This window comes from Photinus pyralis, unplaced genomic scaffold (assembly GCF_008802855.1).
Source record: "Photinus pyralis isolate 1611_PpyrPB1 unplaced genomic scaffold, Ppyr1.3 Ppyr1.4_LG6, whole genome shotgun sequence".
Classification (NCBI taxonomy): Eukaryota; Metazoa; Arthropoda; class Insecta; order Coleoptera; family Lampyridae; genus Photinus; species Photinus pyralis.
This window is the reverse complement of record NW_022170663.1, coordinates 5,634,974-5,657,189: the sequence shown is the minus strand read 5'-3', so window position 1 is coordinate 5,657,189 and position 22,216 is coordinate 5,634,974. Positions and strand designations below refer to the sequence as shown.

Below are 22,216 nucleotides of genomic sequence, written 5' to 3'. Positions count from 1 at the left end.
TCCATGCCCAAGAAGTGATCCATGTGTAATGTGTATTTTTAAAGACAAAAATATTTTTACTGAAAAGACGTCAAAATCGTTATTTGGACACCAATTTTGTTGAGAAAAACACCAAACTCGATTTCTCGATGCCCTATATGAATGACAAAAATATTTTTATCCAAAAGATGTCAAAATCGATATTTATGCACGCTTAGGCTATAAACGTATCGACTTTAAAGGCGTCTGCCAATGAGAGTGGTTTCCGCTGGCAAAACCAACGTAGTAGTGGGTTTCGTTTACTTGATTAACCTGTTGTTTGCTTCTTGATACCATTATTTACAAATTACCGTATGGTTTACGTAGTAATAGTTACTAATAACAATTACTACAAACACAAAATACACGAGTTGAAATAGTAAAACGCATTACCATAAACCATAAAAAACAGACCCAAACTGAATATAGGACGTGGATAACTGACAGGTTGACCCAGGAATTCATGAACAATTTCACATTTGGCATTTATGTAAAATAAGATGGCGGAAAAATATCATTGCAAACTAATCCAATCAATATTGCGCCCCCACATAAAGCAAACAAAACGCCTGATAACAAAAATTGTATTATTTTGAATTCTAAAGCCACCTTCTTGCGAATGGTTAAAATATAAAGTACATGTGAAAAGTTACTTACCCTGTATTAACCTTCAAACGTCCCCTAACTCAAATTAATTAAACTAAAAGAATTTTACTATAACTCACACTTCCTATAAACGTTATTAAAGCCACATTCGCAATGAAACGTCCACGTACATGAGAAAACATTACGTGTATTACATCTCTAACAAATGAACAAAGCTACCTACCCCTAAATACGGTCCTCAACTGTTAACTTATTTTATAAACGTTGCGCAATATTTTATAAAGCCTTGCAAATTCAAAGTTATGGCCATTTATGTTTTCATGGTATTGTATGTCCAACAAATTATCTGCCATTAATGAAATGGCATCCGCATAACGTATGTTATTAATAATTTTTTCGAGCATTTTGTTCAATTAAGAGTGTTTGACGACTTATGGTTTCGCTCTACAATTAATTTCTTTCGTCAATTCATTGCTGTCCAATTCAAGTGTGACTTTTTTTAGTTTTACGCTTGTATCGAAAAGGTACAATTATTTCACCGACGTAATTTGAAGTGGCAAGATGCTAGTTTAAGATTTGTGAAGTACCTAATTGAAAAGTAGCGCTGAAATGAAATTTCAATTTCACCGAGATAAGGGAGATCGGGAAATTTGTTTTCGTCGCTCAAGTGTGGTTCATTAAAATAAAGTTGCAGGAGACCTCTTCGGGCTCTCAGTACGAGACGACAATAGGTGACATTACATTGTTTCACATTAAGTTGCATGCATTTTGCTTATAAAGTACTAGAACTTATCGAAGTGTAAGTAAAGGATGTTTCTTAAAACATCGTGTATTTTTAATTAATAGGAGCCACGCTATCTCTAGTTGAATAGCACGAAACAACATTGTGAAGCATTCCGAGCATTGTTGGAAATTCTCATTGGAAATTCTAGTCTCACGTGAATTATTACGCTGAATGTGAAGAGGGAAAAGCTCGTCTGCTATATTTAATATTTAATAAACATATTTTTGTGTCAACCATTCGTTAATGACAAATTTTATCTAAAAGAAGGTTTAGTAAAATACGTGGCAGCAGCAGCTTTTAGAAAAATTGATTCAACATCTCACGTTTCCGCTAGGTTTTTTTTGTGTAGCATCCAGGAACAATAGATTCCCGTCGCAATTATTCGTTTCCGTTTCGTTCGCGAGAATTAATCCGGGAAAGTTATTCACTCGTAATGTGAATCAGAACCAAGTCGTCATTATTTTGTAAAAAGGGGTGGCTCAAAGGAGTGAGCTCGCTTTGAAAAGGTTTATGCTAAAAAATTCAAATCCAGACTGAAAGATGCAAGTTCATAACTAACGGCAGCAGTGGCTTTTGTAATCTGCTAAAACGGTGTTACTCCCTTGTTTGACAAAGGGGATTATTTTGATTTAAGAATGTTCAATTAGAAATTTCAACTTTACGTTTCGAACACGATCGATTAGTTCCATTGAAACATACGAAAGGCGGAGGCGAATCGGAGACTGTTCTCGGTGCAAAACGAATTTCCTTTGTCTATTCTCAAAATTTGAAATCGTACATTCCGCCACGCGTCTCAAATTTATCATTGACAAATAGGGGGAGTCATTCATAAACCTTTGCGGCGAATTGGTCGTGCGTAGGGAAAACGTGCCATTAAAATGCAGACTGGGTTTCCTAAAATACTTTAAACGGCGAAGGCTGAATTTTAATGGCACGATGAGAAGTGGCTAATGCTGAATATTTCGTTTTCCTTTCAGAATTGTCCACCGGATTTGATTTACATCTGAGAGGACCAACGTTTGTCATGGAACCACCAACACGACTCGAGTTCTCCAACTCGAGCGGTGGATGGTTGGACTGTTCGGCTTCGGGTAGTCCTCAACCTTCCATCGACTGGCTTTCAGTTGACGGGACATCTGTTGGTGACGTTTCGGGAATACGGAGGGTACTTAGGAACGGCACTTTGGTATTGCTTCCATTTGCAGCTGCCGCTTACAGACAGGATATTCACAGCACGGTTTATCGATGCGTCGCCTCAAATGGTGTCGGAAGGATTATCAGCAGAGACGTACAAGTGCGAGCAGGTGAGTGGTCGATTGTATGTACCTAAACACACACATCACGAAGTTAGCATGATGAAATAAGCGAATTACAAGGGAAGCGAGGAAAACTCCAAAAGACCTACAAACGACTGTGCATCAATCACAAATTAAACGTCAACAGTAAATGAAACACATATAAATATTTGTCAAAATTTGACCAAATACGTCAAGCAACGAATTTACCGTGATATCATTTTAATTTTACATTTATTCCAAAATCACCCACGTTTAATCTCACACAGCTAACGGCAATTTCAATTATGGAAAATAGTCCAATTATAAATTGTAAAGCATCATTCGGTCGAAAATTTGCTTTCAAATGAAGCGCCATTAAAATAAATTTTGAGTAATAAAATTGATGTTATTATTGTCGCATAATTGAAGCGGGTGGGAAAAAGAATAATAATATCGGTCTAATTGGCTTATTTAGCCGATTTAGAATTGCTACCGCATCTCTCATTTTATATGAGAATTGGCGACTATCAAAATATAACTCTGTTCCACTAAGCATAGCTTAACATAAGAAGACCCAATGTTTGATACCCCCCTACAGACCCCCGAGGAGTCAATTCGTCCTGTATGTATTTCAACTGAACTTTGTGTTTCCGATGGTGTTTTTAGATGGTGTACTACATTATACGTATTGAAGCTCTTTAATTATTATCGTTACTTACATGTTTGTCATCTCTTAAAATTTATTTTATTTTTCATTTGCCTATTATATGTCAATTATATCTGTCATATGAGATATATAAAGCAGTCTATGACGCCCGAGGGCATAATGAGAGGGCATAATGAGATGACAATCCATTATGCCCTCTCATTATGCCCTCAAACTGCCTGTCAAATATATTGACGGAGTTATGTAATAAAAAAGATGCTACTTGATTCGTAGAAGCAATAACAATAATCATTACATTTGTATATTGGAAATGCATTATTTGGAACGATGAAAAATAAAATGTTGTGTGCACCTCAGGCATTACTCGATATTTAACCCTCGGGCGACTTACAATCCCTCGGGCCAGAGGCCCTCGGGCTCTGTCGCCCTCGGCATAAATATCGCCTTAATGCCCTGGATACATAAATAACTATTTTGTTTACCATATATGGTGCGTTCGAGGTATTTGCAAAATATAATTTTGTATGTGACCTTATGATCTCTCCGATCACATATTAAAATTTCTATTTTTCAAGTGTTCTAAATATCACGAATTTCTCTGTTTGTTTTTGTTTTTCAATCGTATGCGTATTTGATGTTGTCGTACTACACATTTGCAAAGATCTTTAAAAAAGAACCATAGGGAAACAAAAGTTGCATCGACTTCCGGTTTAACAGGAAGGTACCTATGCCAGAAGTTTCAATGTGCAATCGGATAGGTCGTGATATCGCATACAAAATTATTTTTGACCATTTTTTCGAATCGCCCCGAGCAAATAAAGAGATATTGAGGTGACTCTTATCTCGAACACACTGTAGATGACAAGTCGTAAGTATAAAAGAACTTAAAGCAATATTTATGGAAAGTTGGGTAAAACAAAACCGTTGCGTGAGCAATGAGACCAAAGTAAGTTCCAACAAATGTTATCCAATACAGTACAAAACCCAACGAAAATCATATGGGGTGTATTGACCCCAGTCAGGTACCATACCAAAGGTAATTTTTTCACAGTTACAATGAAACCTTCTTATTTAATTAATTAATGTAGTGCCCGAGTAGAAAATAGAAATAAAGCCGCAAACTTTTGTTGCCAAAAATAAGGGCGATATGTAAATTTAAATGTTAAATTTGGCCAATTGACCTTCCTAATTTTAACAAATCGACTCTTCTGCTTTTGTATGAGTATGAGTGAAATATCACCGTCTGTCCGTAACCCCGAGCTTGATTTCCACTACAGTTTCTTTTATTAATGGACACCTGGGGCGTGTAACACAAACTATGCAATTGTAACAAGTCTACAAGTTACAAGTAATCTGCCTGTAGATTACTACACGTCCTACTTAATTCTATATATCCAAATGAGTTGTGTTATGAAAAAGCTACAAGTGAAAAATATATTCTAACAATTGTAGGACTTGTACGGTTTGTGTTACAGGCCCCAGGAAACTCAAACAATTCATAAACCTATCGGTCCAAGCCTAATGCGATTTATATCAGATTTAGTTAATGTATGTAGATTGAAAATTCCGAAGTGTGGATCAACTTCCGGTTACACCTCCTGCCTCCATGTACCTACAGTGCTAATTTTAAGTGCACCTAGAGGTACAGAATAGTGAGATTGTAACCATCTTCTCGCACTCGAGAGATATGTGCATTTAAAATTTTAACCCACGGTTCACGGTTAAAATCACGCCGTCAAATGGCTGCGGGTCATTTGATCGCGGGTCAAATGTCCTCGTAGTTAAATGTCCGCTGCTTAATTGCCCTTCTTCACTACTTAATTCCGCCCGTCAAACATTTTTTGAACACCGATAAAAATAATTAATAAACCATACGATCAAGTACTGCACAAAATTAAGTTTTATTGGATTTATGCTAGAAAACATACCTACATATAATCAGCCCTGTGATGTACTATCACTAACGTTAAACTTAACGTAGAAAAAGTTACTTTGCCTATACTAAATAACGCAAAATATCGTTTTTGGACAGAAAAACTGCACGTTAAGTTTAACGTTTCTGATACATCAGAGACCCGAATAAAGTTAAATTTAAATGAAGGTTCTATGCAATATGCAATTTTATCAGCAGCGTCAGGCATTTTAAACGCGAGTATTAACATCTCAATAAATCTTTTTCTGGGACGATGGATTTCCTCCCTGAATATAGTGCTCTATCGCTATGTTGTTCATATGCTGCTCTTTGCGAAGGCTATCTAAAAAACTTCCTTATAGTAGGATGTTGCGCAGCTACCAATATCCAAAATGCCGGTGCCATTCTTCAACTGCATTATTTGTTATCGGCAGATCTTTTTGCAATTCTATAATGAATGCGCAAATAAAGATACCTAATCCTTCCTGGTCGTTATCCACACATTTTCGAAATAATCGCAAAGTGGTTTGATACCCTTTTCATTTCTGTAATAGTCGCTCTCCAGCAATTTTTCAAACCCTGCCACTGTTTGATTTAGTAATAACGGACCTGTCTTCTTCACTTCGTCTATTACTACTATTACTAATTGATCTTTATCTTATCTTATCTTTATGTTAAGTTATGTCAATGTTTTCTTTCCCCTGTTCTTTTTTTTTTCTTCATTTTGTGACATGTCATAATACAATATTATATTGTCAACAGGAAACAATAAAAGTTAAGTTAATTGAACGACTTTCCATAGACTTTTACGAGAATTTTTATTTTGGTTAACTTCGTTCCTATAATAGCTTTTCACGCCTATAATAATAATCAGTAGCTACTCGCCTCAATGCATCACGCCACCAAACTCGCTTATAAAATATATACAGTGCGTTCGAGATAGGTGGGTCACCTAAATATCTCTTTTATTTGTTGAGATACGAAATATTATATAATATAATACCTATTGTGACATTACGATATATCTGACCGCATATTCAAACTTCCGGTAGCACTTCCGGTTACACCGGAAGTCGATGCAACTTTTGTTTTTCAAATGCACTGCCTATATGTTTTACGATATTTCAAAAGAGCAATCATTTTGCTGTATGACAAAAAAAAATAGAGATAAATTCGTTATTCAATATTTACAAAATTTATGAAATCCATAAGTATGTCGTGTGTTGTCAGTAGTGATGTGGATTGTAAAATAACGATTTGTAAGTTACATAAAAAACGGTTATATTACTCGTAACTTACAAGAGGCCGGTTTTTTAATGTAATTTTTAATGTCTTTTATGAAACTTACGTTTTTAATTTAAAAAGCCGTAATTTTTGTAAGTTACATAAATGTAATACCTATTTGTAGGTACATTTTGATCGGTACTACCACAGACCATCTCAACGGTACTACCAACGTAAACGATTCACCGTTGAATTTAGTTTGGTTTAATGAAGATGATACAGCCTCTAATTCGCGATCTGGAGCTTCTTCCTCCAAACGACGATGGCGAAATACCTACTGCTTGGGTATTTTATTTAATACACCAAAATATATAATTTAACAAGTGTTTTTATTTTCAAACACTCACAAAATTCAAAAAAGTTTATACAATATTGAAAAAAAACATAAATGACAGGTAATTTTACAAAAATATTTGAAAATTACATAAAAAACATAAATTACTGGTAATTTTACTGTAAAATTACAGTTTTTAAAAAAAAATGGTAAGTTACATAAATTACATATATAATACATAAAAAACATAAACAATTGGTAATTTTACACGTAATAACGTGTAATTTAAAATCACTAGTTTCTAGTCTATAACTTTTGATTGAGAAGTCTAATCGAAAAAATACGAATTGTTTTAGATTCTACGCCCCAAACTTAATAAGAAAAAGTGTTTTCCCGAGAAATTTTGGTGTAGTCGATTTTTGGTAAAAAAGAAAGGTTATACACTGCCTTTTTTTGAGGCCCGAAATAAAAATTGTCTCAGATCGACCCGGAAAAAAAAATTTCTAATAGAATGTGGCCTGTAGAATCCATAATTTCAAACAGTTCTTTTGATTGAGAAGTCTGATCGAAAAAGTACAAATTGATTTGGATTCTACGCACCCAAATTAATAAAAAAAAGTGTTTTCCCGAGAAATTTTGGTGTAGTCGATTTTTGGTAAAAAAGGAAGGTTATACACTGCCTTTTTTTGAGCCTCGAAAGAAATAATTGTCTCAGATCGACCCGGAAAAAAATTTTCTTATAGAATGTGGCCTGTAGAATCCATAATTTCAAACAGTTCCAAGATTGGGTTACTAGTTCAAAAGGTACAGCCCTTTGAATTTTTTTTCGAAATTGGTTTCTAGTAGTGATGTGGATTGTAACATAACGTTATAAGTTACATAAAAACGGTTATATTACGCGTAACTTACAAGAGGCCGGTTTTTTATGTAATTTATGTCTTTTATGAAACTTACGTAACTTACGTTTTTAATTTAAAAAACCGTAATTTTTGTAAGTTACATAAACGTAATACCTATTTGATACATTTTGATCGGTACTACCACAGACCATCAACGGTACTACCAACGTAAACGATTCACCGTTGAATTTAGTTTGGTTTAATGAAGATGATACAGCCTCTAATTGCGGAGCTTCTTCCTCCAAACGACGCGTGATGGCGAAATTCCTACTGCTTGGGTATTTTATTTAATACACCAAAATATATAATTTGACAAGTGTTTTTATTTTCACTCACAAAATTCAAAAAGGTTTATACAATATTGAAAAAAAACATAAAAAACATAAATGACGGGTAATTTTACAAAAATATGTAAATTACATAAAAAACATAAATTACTGGTAATTTTACTGTAAAATTACGGTTTTTTTAAAAGAATGGTAAGTTACATAAATTACATAAAATACATAAAAAACATAAACAATTGGTAATTTTACACGTAATATTACGCACTTTAAAAAAAGTGTAATTTAACATCACTAGTTGTCGGGATGCACGGTGGCTGTTGCATTACACTGGGGGGGGGGGGGGGGGGTATCGGGTATCTTGCAAACATAATACTTAAAAACGAAACATTGAACAAGTCTTTTCTGTATGATATAGCACACGGCATGCTAGATTTCATAAATTTTCTAAATATTGAATCAGGAATTTTTCCATTTTTTGTATATCAACCATAATATGCATATTTTTAGTGGTCATACATAAAATTGGTATAATATCTTAAAAAACATAGACATTGCATTTCAAAAACCAAAGTTGCATCGATTTCTGGTTACACCGGAAATGGTCCCAGAAGTTTGAATATTCGCAATGTAATGTCACATGTTATAAAATTACATTTGACAAATTTTTCGTCTCTCCTCAAGTAAAAGGGATATTGAGGTGAGGCAGACGAGCGGCCTCACAAAACCAGCAACAGCAAAGTAAAGAGGAAATACGTTTCTACAACAAAAGTATAATTATGTAATGAATACCCACTAACATCAAAAAGTATTTAATGATACCCCTCACAGTTGTTCTCTTTCTGTAATGCACAAAAAAATGCCAAACAATGCTGATGATAGGATGTCCAAATTTGGGCACTGTACGTTGATTACTCTCTTGCATATGTTTACAATAAAGTAAATATGGCAATGTGCGACCTTTTTGTCCAACAACCCGTACCTACATATTTATTTATCACTCAACTTTGTATAGAAACCGAAAATCGAAGAGTTGTTGTCAAACTCGTATATATTTGCATATACTAGATAAAAAATCTCAAAGTAAAGAGAAGCTCGTTCTGTTCTTTGACGTTGACGATTTAAATTTATGGAACAGAAACTCGCCTTGTATTTGTGTTAGTTACTCAGCTATTGGCATAATTTTACATACTTATAATTAAATAATACCATAAATGTTTTCAATTTGTCCCTAAATATCTTTAATTATTCGAGTATCGTTATACGGGGAGGATTTGTTTTCGCACAAAGCTCTCGATTAGGCGTATTCAAACTTTAAAAGCTCCCGCTGCAAGTAATTTGAGTTTAATGAGTTCTTTATTGTTTTCAGTTGTGACGCAAGCGTTCAAGGTGGACGTTGAAGTATTAGGGGCAGCAAGAGGATGTACAGCTGTACTAAAATGCGTCGTGCCATCTTTTGTTAAGGACCTCGTGCGGATTGTTTCCTGGGTACAAGAGCCTTCACTTTACATCTACCCTTCGCTTCAAGGAGGTAATCGATAGCTTATTTACCTACTAATTGTATGTGAGCCCAACTTATCCATCAATGGGGTTTAAATCCCTTCTGTCACATGCAAATTTATTGCCTAATGCTCGAGTCCCTTACAGGTAAGTTTTTACTATACGTTTACGCTAATTCGATTGGAAAGGCACCCATATTAACTGAGAAATCAAAGGCCTTTACACAGGACTAAATGGAGTTTGTTATTAGAATAATTAATATATCCGCGCTCCAAAAACTAAGTTTGCTTCCAACTATTGAAAACTTAGAGCTCCATTAAAGTTTTGTTATACTATTTTGGTCATAAAAGTTTGTGTAAATCCTAATTGATAAGTGACGTCTTTGGGGATTTGCATAGAAAACGTGCTGTAATTCTGAGAGAAGTTGGACGTAAATTACAGAGAAAAAGTTTTTAATTCATTTTGCAAGTTTATATAAACATTAACAAGTTTTATAGAAAAATTTAATTTAAATTGCGATTTATACCGCAATTTCTTCGATGTAAATGTTATTATAGTCTTGTTTTGTTTCTTTATTACGTAAGGGAAATGAAGGAAAATTCCTGAGGAGTTAATTATACGTTTCGATGAACAGGAATTTAACAAGTGAATTGTTCAATTGAATGTAAAAGGGCAACTCAATCGGTATACGGAACAAATTGTAGCGCTCTTAGAAGACATCATGCGGTCCTTGCTCGTAGTACGACAAGGATGATTTGTCATGAAGAAAATTTGTCTTTGGGTGCGTGATAACGCACCAGGGTGTGATCATTTCTTGACTTTCATATGCGTTTTCAGTTTTCTCGACTGAAGATAATCTAAATTTGCACGACATTTTCTATCATTGAACAAAAAACTTTCTGGTACAATCTTGCCAAAAATGTAGCGAAAATTCTTGCAGTTACCAATATTTTGGTTATATATACAACTTTGACTTTGGCGTCAGTTTTAGACCTGAAAAATAATGCGTTAAGAATACGTCCATTGATATAGTTTAACCTAATTAGGTGTACCATAAAGTGGTAGAATAAAGTGTAACATCGGCAAATGAAAGAGGAAAACCTTGGGGTAATAGAAATATTACTTTTGCATAGAAACTCTTGCCAAGTTTTATCATTCTTGAACGCTATGCCAAGAATGTAAAGGAGTAACGTCCTGTTATATGCAATAGGTATAGAAATTTGTACCTGTCACTCCAAGGATATGTATGTATTCTAAATAATTGCAGTTTAGATGCTTCAGTTTTAACGTGTATCAGCTTTCTGCTCAGCATATTATGGAAGATACTCGTGAGTTCAAATGGGCGTTTTTGTATATTTATATAGTATATTCATGAATGCAAAACGTGTAATTTCCGTCTAAAAAGTGGGGGGTCGTTTTTTACCTCCAACGGGCGGGTGGTAAAAATGAACCAATTCTCTGCACCCACATTTACTGAAATAAAATTGACATTTTCGTTAAATAAAGGGCGAGTCATTACTTATATGCTTCCCCCCTTAACTTGAACACAAAATCATAATTACATTCACCCACCTTCCAAACAAAACAAAGCCATTACAATTATGGGTTTTTGATCAATTTACCTACTGAGGTCGGGATTTGCCTCCATCAGCCGTACACGATCGTCTAAAAACAATTCCTTAGATCTTACTCCATACCGCAACCAGACGTGCCAGAGAAAAAATCCTATCATCCCTAATCTTTTTCCTAACCTCTTTCGTTTGCTGTTTTAATTTTCTCTCCTCCTATCTAACTTCATCCAGGGTTGCTGGAAAAATCCCAAACATTCCATAAGCCGGTGGTTTCTCAGTACGGGTTGCAGGAACTTCATTAATAAAATTCTCTAACAGGTTCGCATACCGACGACAATTTGTGTGTGGTCCATTATACAGCCTAATCCTCCTTAATATAACGTTCCCAAGGGTTCCCCTACGGATGTAGGATTGAAGAAAATCTAACTCACTCTTGCTCTTTCGCTATTCAGCCACTGTTTCAATCAAGGGAAACGACACCTCCTAGTAGTTTACACAACATTGGAGAAATAAATTTCCTTAATAAAAGAACTGATACTGAAAATGAAGGTGTAATCTATTCCAATCCCATTCATTTAAAAAATCGACTCAATTTTATTGTCGTCATTATATTTTAACGTTTCCTTTTTACTTTTAGTGTTTAATATTCCTTTAAATGTTATATTTTAGTTGTTACGGTTGAAGGCTATAATAAAGCCCTAACAATGTGATCAATGTGTATCCATGTTTCCAAGTAGGTATTGATTTCGTCATTATTATTGTTTTATTTAGTTGAAGAACTTTTCCGTGATCAAAGTTTACACTTTAAGGTGGAAAAATATAATAAACTGGATTATCCAACTATGTGTTTAATAAAACATCTAACTATTGTGATTTATTTGAAAATTCATAAAGGAGGATGGATTCTTTAAATACTGGAGACAACGTTTTAACGGTTTTACTTGCTTATTAGTGATACAGTGGGAGAGCGTTGGGCTATATTTGTTACGCTGTTACATTGGGTAGTTTACCCTATTTATTTGGCTGCAGACGTAATTCGTTATGATCATAATAAATTTTGCAAGGTGCTACTACGAGTGGCAGTCAACCACGTAGTTTTTACATACCCTTTCTACAAGATTTGTCATTTATTAAAAGTAAACCTGTTCTACCTTACGAAAAGCCACTAAATTTGTCATCACATCCAGATTTTGTCATCAAGTTCAGTGTTTTTTTTTAGTTTATTATTTTTTAATTTATTGTCAACAGTTTTTTATTGAATTGCAAATTGCAACGATATTTTTTGAAATTCAAAACAAATCTTGGAAATATACAGTCTGCCGTACAAAAATTTCGGCTTGTTCATAAATTGAAATTTTTCATTTCCAACCACTTTTTCAAAATTTAATAAAAAAGTTGTCCCGGTTTAGAAAAGTAAGACGAGACAACTGAAATAACTTATGCGGGTCCGACTACACCACTACATTGTCTTTTGGAGTAATCATATATCTCCTCATTTTATAGTTAGACCCAGATCTTCACCTTTTATATTCGCTACAGTGTCACTTTGTAAATTTTTAAGCGACTGTACTGTCTCCAAAGCTCCCCTCAAGTAGTTTTTGAGATCTCTCTTCCTCTCGAGCGCCTTAGGTAAAATCCTTCCTTCTCTAGTTCTTCTTCAAATAATCAAATTCTTTTTCCCGTTCACTTACTAATTTTTTCTTCAACTCTAATTCTAATGCTCGACTCCCCTGAATTGAAATGATCGGGACATTAACTTGATAAGCGGTACGAAGGTCGCCTGGTTTGCTAATAAGATGTTTTAAATATGAACCTCTATACAAGCTGTTAATTAATGTCATGCAGATATTTCAGAGGGTGATAGTACTCGTCAAAATAAGAACAAAATGCAAATATATGCATCGTCTAAAGGGCGTCGTTTTTGTTATACGGGGTGGCAAAGAAAATATAACATCCTGTATACCGCGACCAACCATTTTGATACTTTATTGTAGAGATTCTAAAAAATAATTGATGTATCAAATTTTAACAGTTATTACAGTAAAGAGAAAATGCAAAATACGAGAAAAAAATTAAAACTGCCACCATGTATAACGAAAATGAAGCCCTTAAGACCACACATATATTTGCTTTTTGTTCTTATTTTGACTAGTGCTATCACCCCCTGAAATATCCTCGGAAATATCTGCCTGACATTAATTAACACCCTGTATTTTTAAAAACAAGTTCCAGCAAGACTGTGCTCCACCACATAGCTAGAAGGGTAACTGATTGTTTGTCATAATGATTTCCCCATAAAGTTATAATGGAGACATAATTTGATCGGCACGTTAACGGGAACTTTCTCCGTTAGACTACTATTTATGAAAAATTTTATTTTTCTCCAACCACCTGAATAAGACGCTATTTTGTGACGGTGTTCGGTACCTAAAATTGACGTTTTGCGGATTAATCGCTTTCACCATGGCAACTGTACAAAAAGTGGATACTTTTGGTCCTAGTACCAAAAAGAAATTGACCTTGAAAGTTGGCCAATTAAAAAATTACAATCACGGAGATATGTCACATTGACATCGTTTTACATTGCAGGTTGTAAGATATTTCTATATACATACAAATCAAATATTTTTGCATATTCAATGCAAATAATGATGTTACCTATACGTATGTACATGTATTGAAAATGATTTACGCTCGCTATTTTTATTTAAACCATGTGTAACGTAATTTACATATTCAGTGAACGTAATTTTAATACGTATACAACCCGCCGTCGCGCGTAACGCCATCTACTTCAGACCCATTGCACTATTATCTGTCATTTTGAATTCAAAATTTGAAAAAGTTAATTGCAATTAATTTTAATTAAAAAACTGTATGGTAAGTTTTTTATTTCAAATCAAAATATAACAATATTAATTGTGTATACAATGACTGAAACTGATAGCGACATGGATTGCACTCCGCCAGAGATTATAGAAATGGCAGAACATGCTACCTCAAGATTTGCTTCCTACAAAGTTGCGAGAGGTGAGAAGTAAGAAGTAAGAACGAATAGGTTATAAGTTAACCTAAAAACTAGAGTGGCATGACACGTGAGGACAAGAAAGCAGAAGTTCTTATACTATAGTAGTGAAACTGTGACTGAATCTAAATTCGAATATAATTTGAAGTAAAGGGGGTTGGAGAAAAAATTTTATGTTTTATTCGTACAAAAAATGCGTTTTCGGGACTCGGAAGGTTGCTGGACTCCGCTAACGCGTCGTCCAGCAACTATCTTCCTCGTCCCGAAAACTGACATTTTTTGTACTAATGAAACAAATAACTATTATAAAACAGTACCCGATGATGTTCAGCAATTCAGGTCTTACGAAGAAAAATAATTACCACGTTAAAGACCAAAATACGAAGAAGTAAAACTTCTTTCGGTTTTTGTTTATTATTCATTCATTATTTAGTTATATCTATTATTATTAGAATTAACTCTCTAATTTTAAATAGTTTACATTTAATCAAAATCAAAATGTCTGAAATTGTGTTCATTAATAAAAGAATTTTTCCAAGAAGCATAATAAATTTCAAAAAAATAAATAATTTTTGAATGTCATAAAAATGTGTTTTTAAACAAAAGAATACATATTCGTTTTTATTTTTTTCTGGACCTGTTTAAAAAGATATCAAAAAACAAATAACACTTTTAGACACTTGTTAAGCTCTACAAGATGGTGCCCACAGATTTTCATTATGTCGTTTCGTCTTTGAAACACCATCATCTTCATATTTTTATATGGACCGGAAAAAAATCAAATGATCATCTCTTTGACGTAGGGAGATTTTGTGTGGTTGTCAAGAGGGAACTCAAAAATGTTTGTACGGCATGCCTTCGTCGTGAAGTTGGATAAGCAAAATTGAAGACTCTGTGGTAAAGGAATATTCATGGACCATAGTTTACCAACATTTATTTCTATTAAATTATTTCAGTTTCCCAATCCTAAAGAAAGCACCACAATAAACCTTCAAATTCTGTCACCACCAATTTAGACTCTTTTACCTTTCTATTTTGAGAAAGTTGTGTTTCATCAGAAGTCATAGAAGTACCGGATGGATTATTCTACTTACTTTAAAGTTCAAGGTACTTTAATGCACCAAATCCCCTTTCCAGAACATTAGTTTTCCTTTGGGACGCAGGATTGTATAATGGAAACTGTTTAAATCCAAAATCTTTCTTTTGCTCTGGACTCGTGCAGCAAAGATTTCATTAACTATACTTCTGTACGTACAACTAAATACTTTGCAAAATGAATTGGGATTCTCTTATTGCGAAATTCCTAATTTCCTGATTTCAGGCTTTAAGAGCATAAAGCGTGCGTGCTTTATTAATAAACGACCACAAAATCTCAGTGGATACAACGAATTTAATTAAACGAACTTCCAATGGTCATTTAGATTTTAAAATCAAGGAACGCTATATCCGCCAGCAAAGCTTTATAATCCGCCCGAGGACGATACACTTCGCCGCTTTCGCTTTGTGCAAAAAGCTTCACTCGTTGAATTACGCTCGACGGATTTCCAAATAGTTCTGGCACTTCCGTTCTACCGTGAAATTTCTATACACGAGTTTGTTCTATTTGTGGCTTTCTTTATCCTACCATTTCGGTCAGCACTAATTCTGCCATTATCGACAGATATTGACGGCCCTTGCCTTTACGATTTTTTAATGATCGGTTTCGCACACCGTTGGCGTTTGCTATTTTCGTTTTCTCGAACTGCCGCTTTCGATGAATCCCAATGAGGATGTAATACAAACTATTTACGCAAACGGATTGCATGCATAATTAATGTTTTAATATAATTTGCATGGAGATAATCAGAAGTACGTTCACGACCAGATTCGCTTTGTTAGCGAAATATTTTTATTCTAGCTAGAATTCGCGTCAAGTGCGCGAAAAATTAAAAAAAGCCTTCCAACTTTAAAAGAATAAGGAAATTAAGAAAGTTGAGTTGACTCGAGCTTTGCTTTTGATGTTTTGAATGAAACAAGCAGCGTATTTTATTAATGATGCCGTTCAGCGAGTGCACTTGACCTTATTTATTTATTTTCCGCGGTTACATTCCATCTCGTTAAAGAAACTTACACGCAATTTAAAGGATGTTAACTTTGTCTTTTCAGATGGGAAGTTCCATCAGCTTCCGTCGGGCGATCTTCTAATACACAATCTCGAATTCAGCGATCAATTCCCCAGCTATAGGTGTAGGACAATGCATCGCCTTAGTCGACAGATCGTTTCCAGTAGCCCGGCGAATGTTCGAATTGCGGGTAAGTTGAAAGAAGAAATGAGAAATCTCCGAAAACAAATTCATAGCTGTATCAATATAACAAAATCGATAAGGAGGAAGTAGAGATTTACCGTACGATAAAAATAAAATTGAAATTTATAGGGAAAAAAGTTACTCGCCTAATACTTTGCCAGTAATCTGTCATAATTTGAAATTGGAAAAAATGAAAAAGTGATGTAACGACGTACCCATGAGAGTTTAGCGTAGCCGGGAGTGAGGGATTAATCCCACGTCCTGCAGCTTAGCTTCTGTAACTCGACCTGAAGGAAACCTTTATTGTGAAACTTAAACCCCGTTCATTCTTTAGATGTCCTTCATGGCTCTTCTTTAAGATATTGCCCTATATTCTTGTTGTTCTGTGCGTCGAAAGCACAAAAAGTGTAGAATTCTATACTCAGGGCGAGAAAACCTAGAAATTTCAGAAATGCTTTACGCGTTGTAATAACGCCACTGTGTTTGTTATAAATCACTCCGACACGACAAGCAAACGCAAGGGGCATAACTATATGAAAAATTGCATTGATCGGTTTGAAATCTTACGAGGGGACATTTTAATGTAATCTAACCATGAAAACAATGACGGTTTCCATTTCATGTAGAGAAAAGGGATCCTTAAGAAAAGAGACCTGCATATCGCCAGTCCAGGAACAACCAGAATTTACAAGGGGCATTAATCTTATCCTACGCCACGTTTTTTTCATTGAGCAGTCCCTATTCAGGTTGTATGTATTATTAATAATTTTTTTTTAAATAATAATAAGAGGGAATGCCGAAATGATATTACGAAGTATACATGACACTCAATTATAAAATATTATAGTCAATTAATGTAATAATTATACAAATCAATAAACGAAATTATTATTATTAATAATAATAATAATTAATAATAATTGTTCTACAGACTACAATTCAATTATAGGACAAACAAATTATAGTAGTGTACATAAATGTTAACTAAAACTAAAAAATTAGAAAATTCAAAGGTTATTAAGACAGAGCGAGAGAGAGAAAAATAAGATTGAAAAAAGTAACTAAATTAAGTGATTTCGATATAAAGTTACAAAGATGCAAAAAAGAGAGAAAACATGAATTAAATTAAACTATTCATCCCTTATACTGGGCGGTGACTTGAACAACGCACCATAAGAATTTCAATAGTAATTTTTTCATTTCTGATTATTGGTTTTTATTTAGGATTTTTGTAGAGAAAAATTGGAAGCACTCACAATAGACAAATCGTTATGTAAGAGGAAGTCTTATCAAAAACTTCTTAAGCCCAATCTAGAAAAATGTCTGCCGCCACTGTTACATTATTCTGGTTACCGGCCGGCCTGGGGGACAAACACAAAGTGCCATAAACTCGTAATTTACAATACGCCCAAGTATCACCAAATTTTGACGCACTTATATGCAGTTTTACGTATTAAACAGAAATAGAAGTTTTAAATCTTCATCGTTATACAATCTATCATTTTAATATTTTAGCTAAGTATCTTGATATATAATGACTTGCAACTTGCAAGTGTTATTACTAACAACAATGTGTAAATAAGGTTGATTTAGAGATGTCAGCGTTATATAAAATGAAATGTTTAAATTGTCTTTAATAACTTACATAAGTACTACATTTTATTTGATAATTTCTTTATACCGGGTGGTGCACGGTAAGTAGGAACATAGGGATTTAACATGGGAAATTAGTTTTTTGCAATATCCTGCCCTCCTGTAGCGCTTAAAGTTGTTCAGAATTAAAAGGTGCATACAAAACAGTTTTTACATGTTTTATTAAGCTTTTGGTATACCCGCAAATTTAAAAATAAATTTCAACATTTCTGTTATTAGTAGCAATTCATAAAACAACAAAAGTCACGGCTATTGCGTCTAATAACAAGAACGTTGAAATTTATTTTTAAATTTGCGGGTATACCAAAAGCTTAATAAAACATGTAAAAACAATTTTGTAAGCACCTTTTAATTCTGAACAACTTTAAGCTCTACAGTTTTTTTCTGTAAAATATACAGGAGGGCAGGATATTGCATAAAACTAATTTCCCATGTTAAATCCCTATGTTCCTACTTACACCACCCGTGACCCGGTATACACAATTATAAGTGTTAAGACTATTATTTTCGGACATAGTAGCGTTGGCTGGAACATTCTGGTCTGAATAGAGAGACTCTTATCCCTCGTAACTCTGGAAAATGCAGTGCAGTGCCCATGTGTAAATACCGTTTCTGGCCAGCAAAAGTACAATTTTATTATTTTTTATTTTTTCCAATTTATTGAATGAGACGGTAAACCCATTGGCGTTAAAGAGTTAAGGAATTCCACCGGATAACTTCGCCAATTCTTCATCACTTTCATATTCAGCGATCTTGTCAACGCTATAATATTTCAACATAATATAGGTAATTACGTTTGAGGAACAAAAGATTAAACTTAAAATAACTTTTATTATTATTATTGCACAATCACATTAATTGAAAGAGATTAAACTTAGAATAATATTACGATGCTAGTAGTTACCAGACCGACGTCTATAGTAGTACTTGTGTTTTGTTTCCCATGCGCATTCCTATTTATGACTACCTTAATCTACCCTGGGGTTAAATCCCTTAATTGATACAGAAATAAAGTTAAAAGATATTGCTAACTAACTTCTGCTCTTAGACAAATAACACAATGATAATTCAATCTAATTCTAATAAACATGTTAAGGGTGAAGATGTTGCTAACTAACCTCTCCCCTTAGACAAATAACTCGATAATAATCTATTCCAATACTAATAAATAAATATTTTAAAGGTGACGTGTAACATTTGCCTTTAAGAAAATAAGTCAAACGAAATCTATAGTTTTAGGGGTGTCGTTAGATAACCTTTTCGTCTGAGGACTAAATGATTGCATTCAACGAATTACCTAATATTATTCTACTGGAGTAATAGCCAAATGGACATTGACGTAATTATATTTAATACTCTTTCGCTTACAAGTAATATTTCTGGGTTCTCTTGGCAGAGAATGGCTTTCGAGGCAAGATCGTCAGGAGTCATTTCATGTATGTATGTATGTTTTCATCGAATACTACGAAGCCGTACACGGGCCATACACACACTTGGTGTTCTTATTCCAAAAATAAGTGGAAACTTCGACAAAAAAGTGGAAATTTTCACAAAAAAGTGAAAATTTCTACAAAAAAGTGGAAATTCCCACAAAAAAGTAGAAATTTCAACAAAAAAGTGGAAATTTCGACAAAAAAGTGAAAATTTCGAAAAAAAGTGAAAGCGGCGACAACAAAGCAGAAATTTGACCTTCCCCCGCCGCCCATCGAGTGACCCATCATTTTAAAGGCCATCAAATATTTTTGTCGAAATTTCCACTTTTTTATGGGAATTTCCACTTTTTTGTAGAAATTTCCACTTTTTTGTAGAAATGTTCACTTTTTTGGCGAAATTTTTACTTTTTTGTAGAAGAAGAACACCAAGTGTATATGTGGCCCGTGTACGGCTTCGTAGAATACAGCCGTATCTATAACAACAGTTGTGGATTGAGCTTTCCCTTCTGTGATTCTAGAACCTACTTGCAGTAACCGTGAATATTTCCTTTCTTTAGGTAAAGGTGCAGCCAACTACGAAGCCGTACACGGGCCACATATACACTTGGTGTTCTTCTTCTACAAAAAAGTTAAAATTTCGCCAAAAAAGTGAACATTTCTACAAAAAAGTGGAAATTTCTACAAAAAAGTGGAAATTCCCATAAAAAAGTGGAAATTTCGACAAAAATATTTGATGGCCTTTAAAATGATGGGTCACTCGATGGGGCGGCGGGGGAAGGTCAAATTTCTGCTTTGTTGTCGCCGCTTTCACTTTTTTTCGAAATTTTCACTTTTTTGTCGAAATTTCCACTTTTTTGTTGAAATTTCTACTTTTTTGTGGGAATTTCCACTTTTTTGTAGAAATTTTCACTTTTTTGTGAAAATTTCCACTTTTTTTTGTCGAAGTTTCCACTTTTTTTGTCGAAATTTCCACTTATTTTTGGAATAAGAACACCAAGTGTGTGTATGGCCCGTGTACGGCTTCGTAGCCAACCGTGTTGGAGCCACGACCTCCCAAAATTTTTGATGAAATCGCTTTATACACAAATGTTTCAGCACCGGAAAGAAAGAAGAATTTGTCTGAACTTTCTTCATTCACTATACATCTACGACTCTATCGAAAGCTGCTCTTTGTTCTGTGTTCATCCTCCCTTTTGACATCGATTATATCGGAATTTTCGTATGCGTTTTTAACCCTCGCTTGACCAAGCGGGCTAACTGAATTACCACAAAGGTCTTTTTTTAGCATAATTTCGTAAAAGATTTATTTTCACGTACAATGCTTTAGCCAATCCTTATCCTTAGCAAGGCATATTTACATTGCAACGGTAAATTCATCTATAATTTAGAGTTGTTGTAATTAAGCGTTTTATAACTGGGGTGATCAAGATACCCCGCTGGTTTTTACACAATAAAATTGTGCCGCAAGTCGACACTTGCCAAAAAATTGCGCTTTATCTGCACAAGGGTTGTGCACAATTGATACACTTAACAGTTACACTTACTACAGTTTTTAAGTTTATAAATTCTACTTTTGTTAGCAAAGTAAACTATGTAATACTACATGAACTTTTGTTTCATAAACAATACTATTTACATCAATGTCCGGGTCATAAAAACTCAAAACTTTAAGTGAAGTGATCTTGAACAAATTACCCATCGACTATCCAATATTGTACCGTTTACTGTAAAGCTTCCCCCGTTGGCCCATTTTCCTGTATTGTGGATATCCGCCAACGTTAAGGTTGGTTTCGACCCAAAAGTCCTTCGGGAAATTTTTTACAAAGCTACGGTCTCTTATCGTGATCCATGCAGGAAGCTCGCCTATTTTTTTGTTGCATCATACAGATAGTAGTTGGCACGGAAAACGGGTACCCCTATACCGCAAAAGGGGCAGACGGGCTGGATTACTTTTTCGTGCACAATCAGGCACTAAAGAAGCACTAACCACTGGCACGTAGTATTTCGTTAGTGCTCCCAATCCCTGTGCTAACTTCACGCACTCATACGTTGGCATGCATTAGAAATAGTTCCAGTGAAAAACTAGGTCCGAGGATTACATGTAAGGGTTTACCTCAGGGCTCTGTCTTGATTCCAATACTATTTAATATGTACACAGTGGACCTTAATAAAAGAATTAATAAAGAATGACCAACGTCTTCATTTGAGTCTCTTGGGGACTATTCCAGAAAGAACAATTGTGCATACTAATGGCTATAAAACAAAAGATAAATGTGCTTGCGCATTATATCATTTGGGTCCAGAAAACCAGTATTTAATAACGAAGCTTTTACTAAGGACTGAAATACGGTAAAAAATGTATATATTCCTATTTCATAAAAGCGGATTGAAACTTTCCTTCGTTTAACTTAAACTAAATCTGGACAAAACAAAATAAATTAGGTACTTTTTGCCATCGACTAGCTCAAATCTTTCGCAAAAGCCAAAATGTTACCTTTTTAGGTGAAATCTTAATGCGATCTGAAACGTGACTACAAAATTCATTGATTTTGTTTGCTGATCAATAAACTGTATGTTGAAAATCATTCAATCCAAACTTTAAATGAATTCCATATATGCTCTTGTAGGTAGGTACATGAATTTTGTACAAATAGGTATATTTTGCTAAAACAATTTACGTAATCTAAATTGAAATGGCCATTTCTTTATAATTAGGAAAAAATTCCTAAATTATAAGTAGATGC

The 22,216-nt window shown here is 34.3% G+C and overlaps 1 protein-coding gene across 1 annotated transcript in view; it reads left to right on the top strand.

The window, feature by feature from the left end:
• The first annotated feature begins 2,388 nt into the window (after nt 1–2,388).
• LOC116173655 (Down syndrome cell adhesion molecule-like protein Dscam2) overlaps nt 2,389–22,216 on the top strand; it is a 42,307-nt gene continuing 22,479 nt past the window's right edge. Inside the window, 3 exon segments of the mRNA XM_031491284.1 lie at nt 2,389–2,712; nt 9,375–9,536; nt 16,247–16,393. Of these exon segments, the coding sequence (XP_031347144.1) occupies nt 2,433–2,712; nt 9,375–9,536; nt 16,247–16,393 (589 nt within the window). The 5' untranslated portion in view covers nt 2,389–2,432.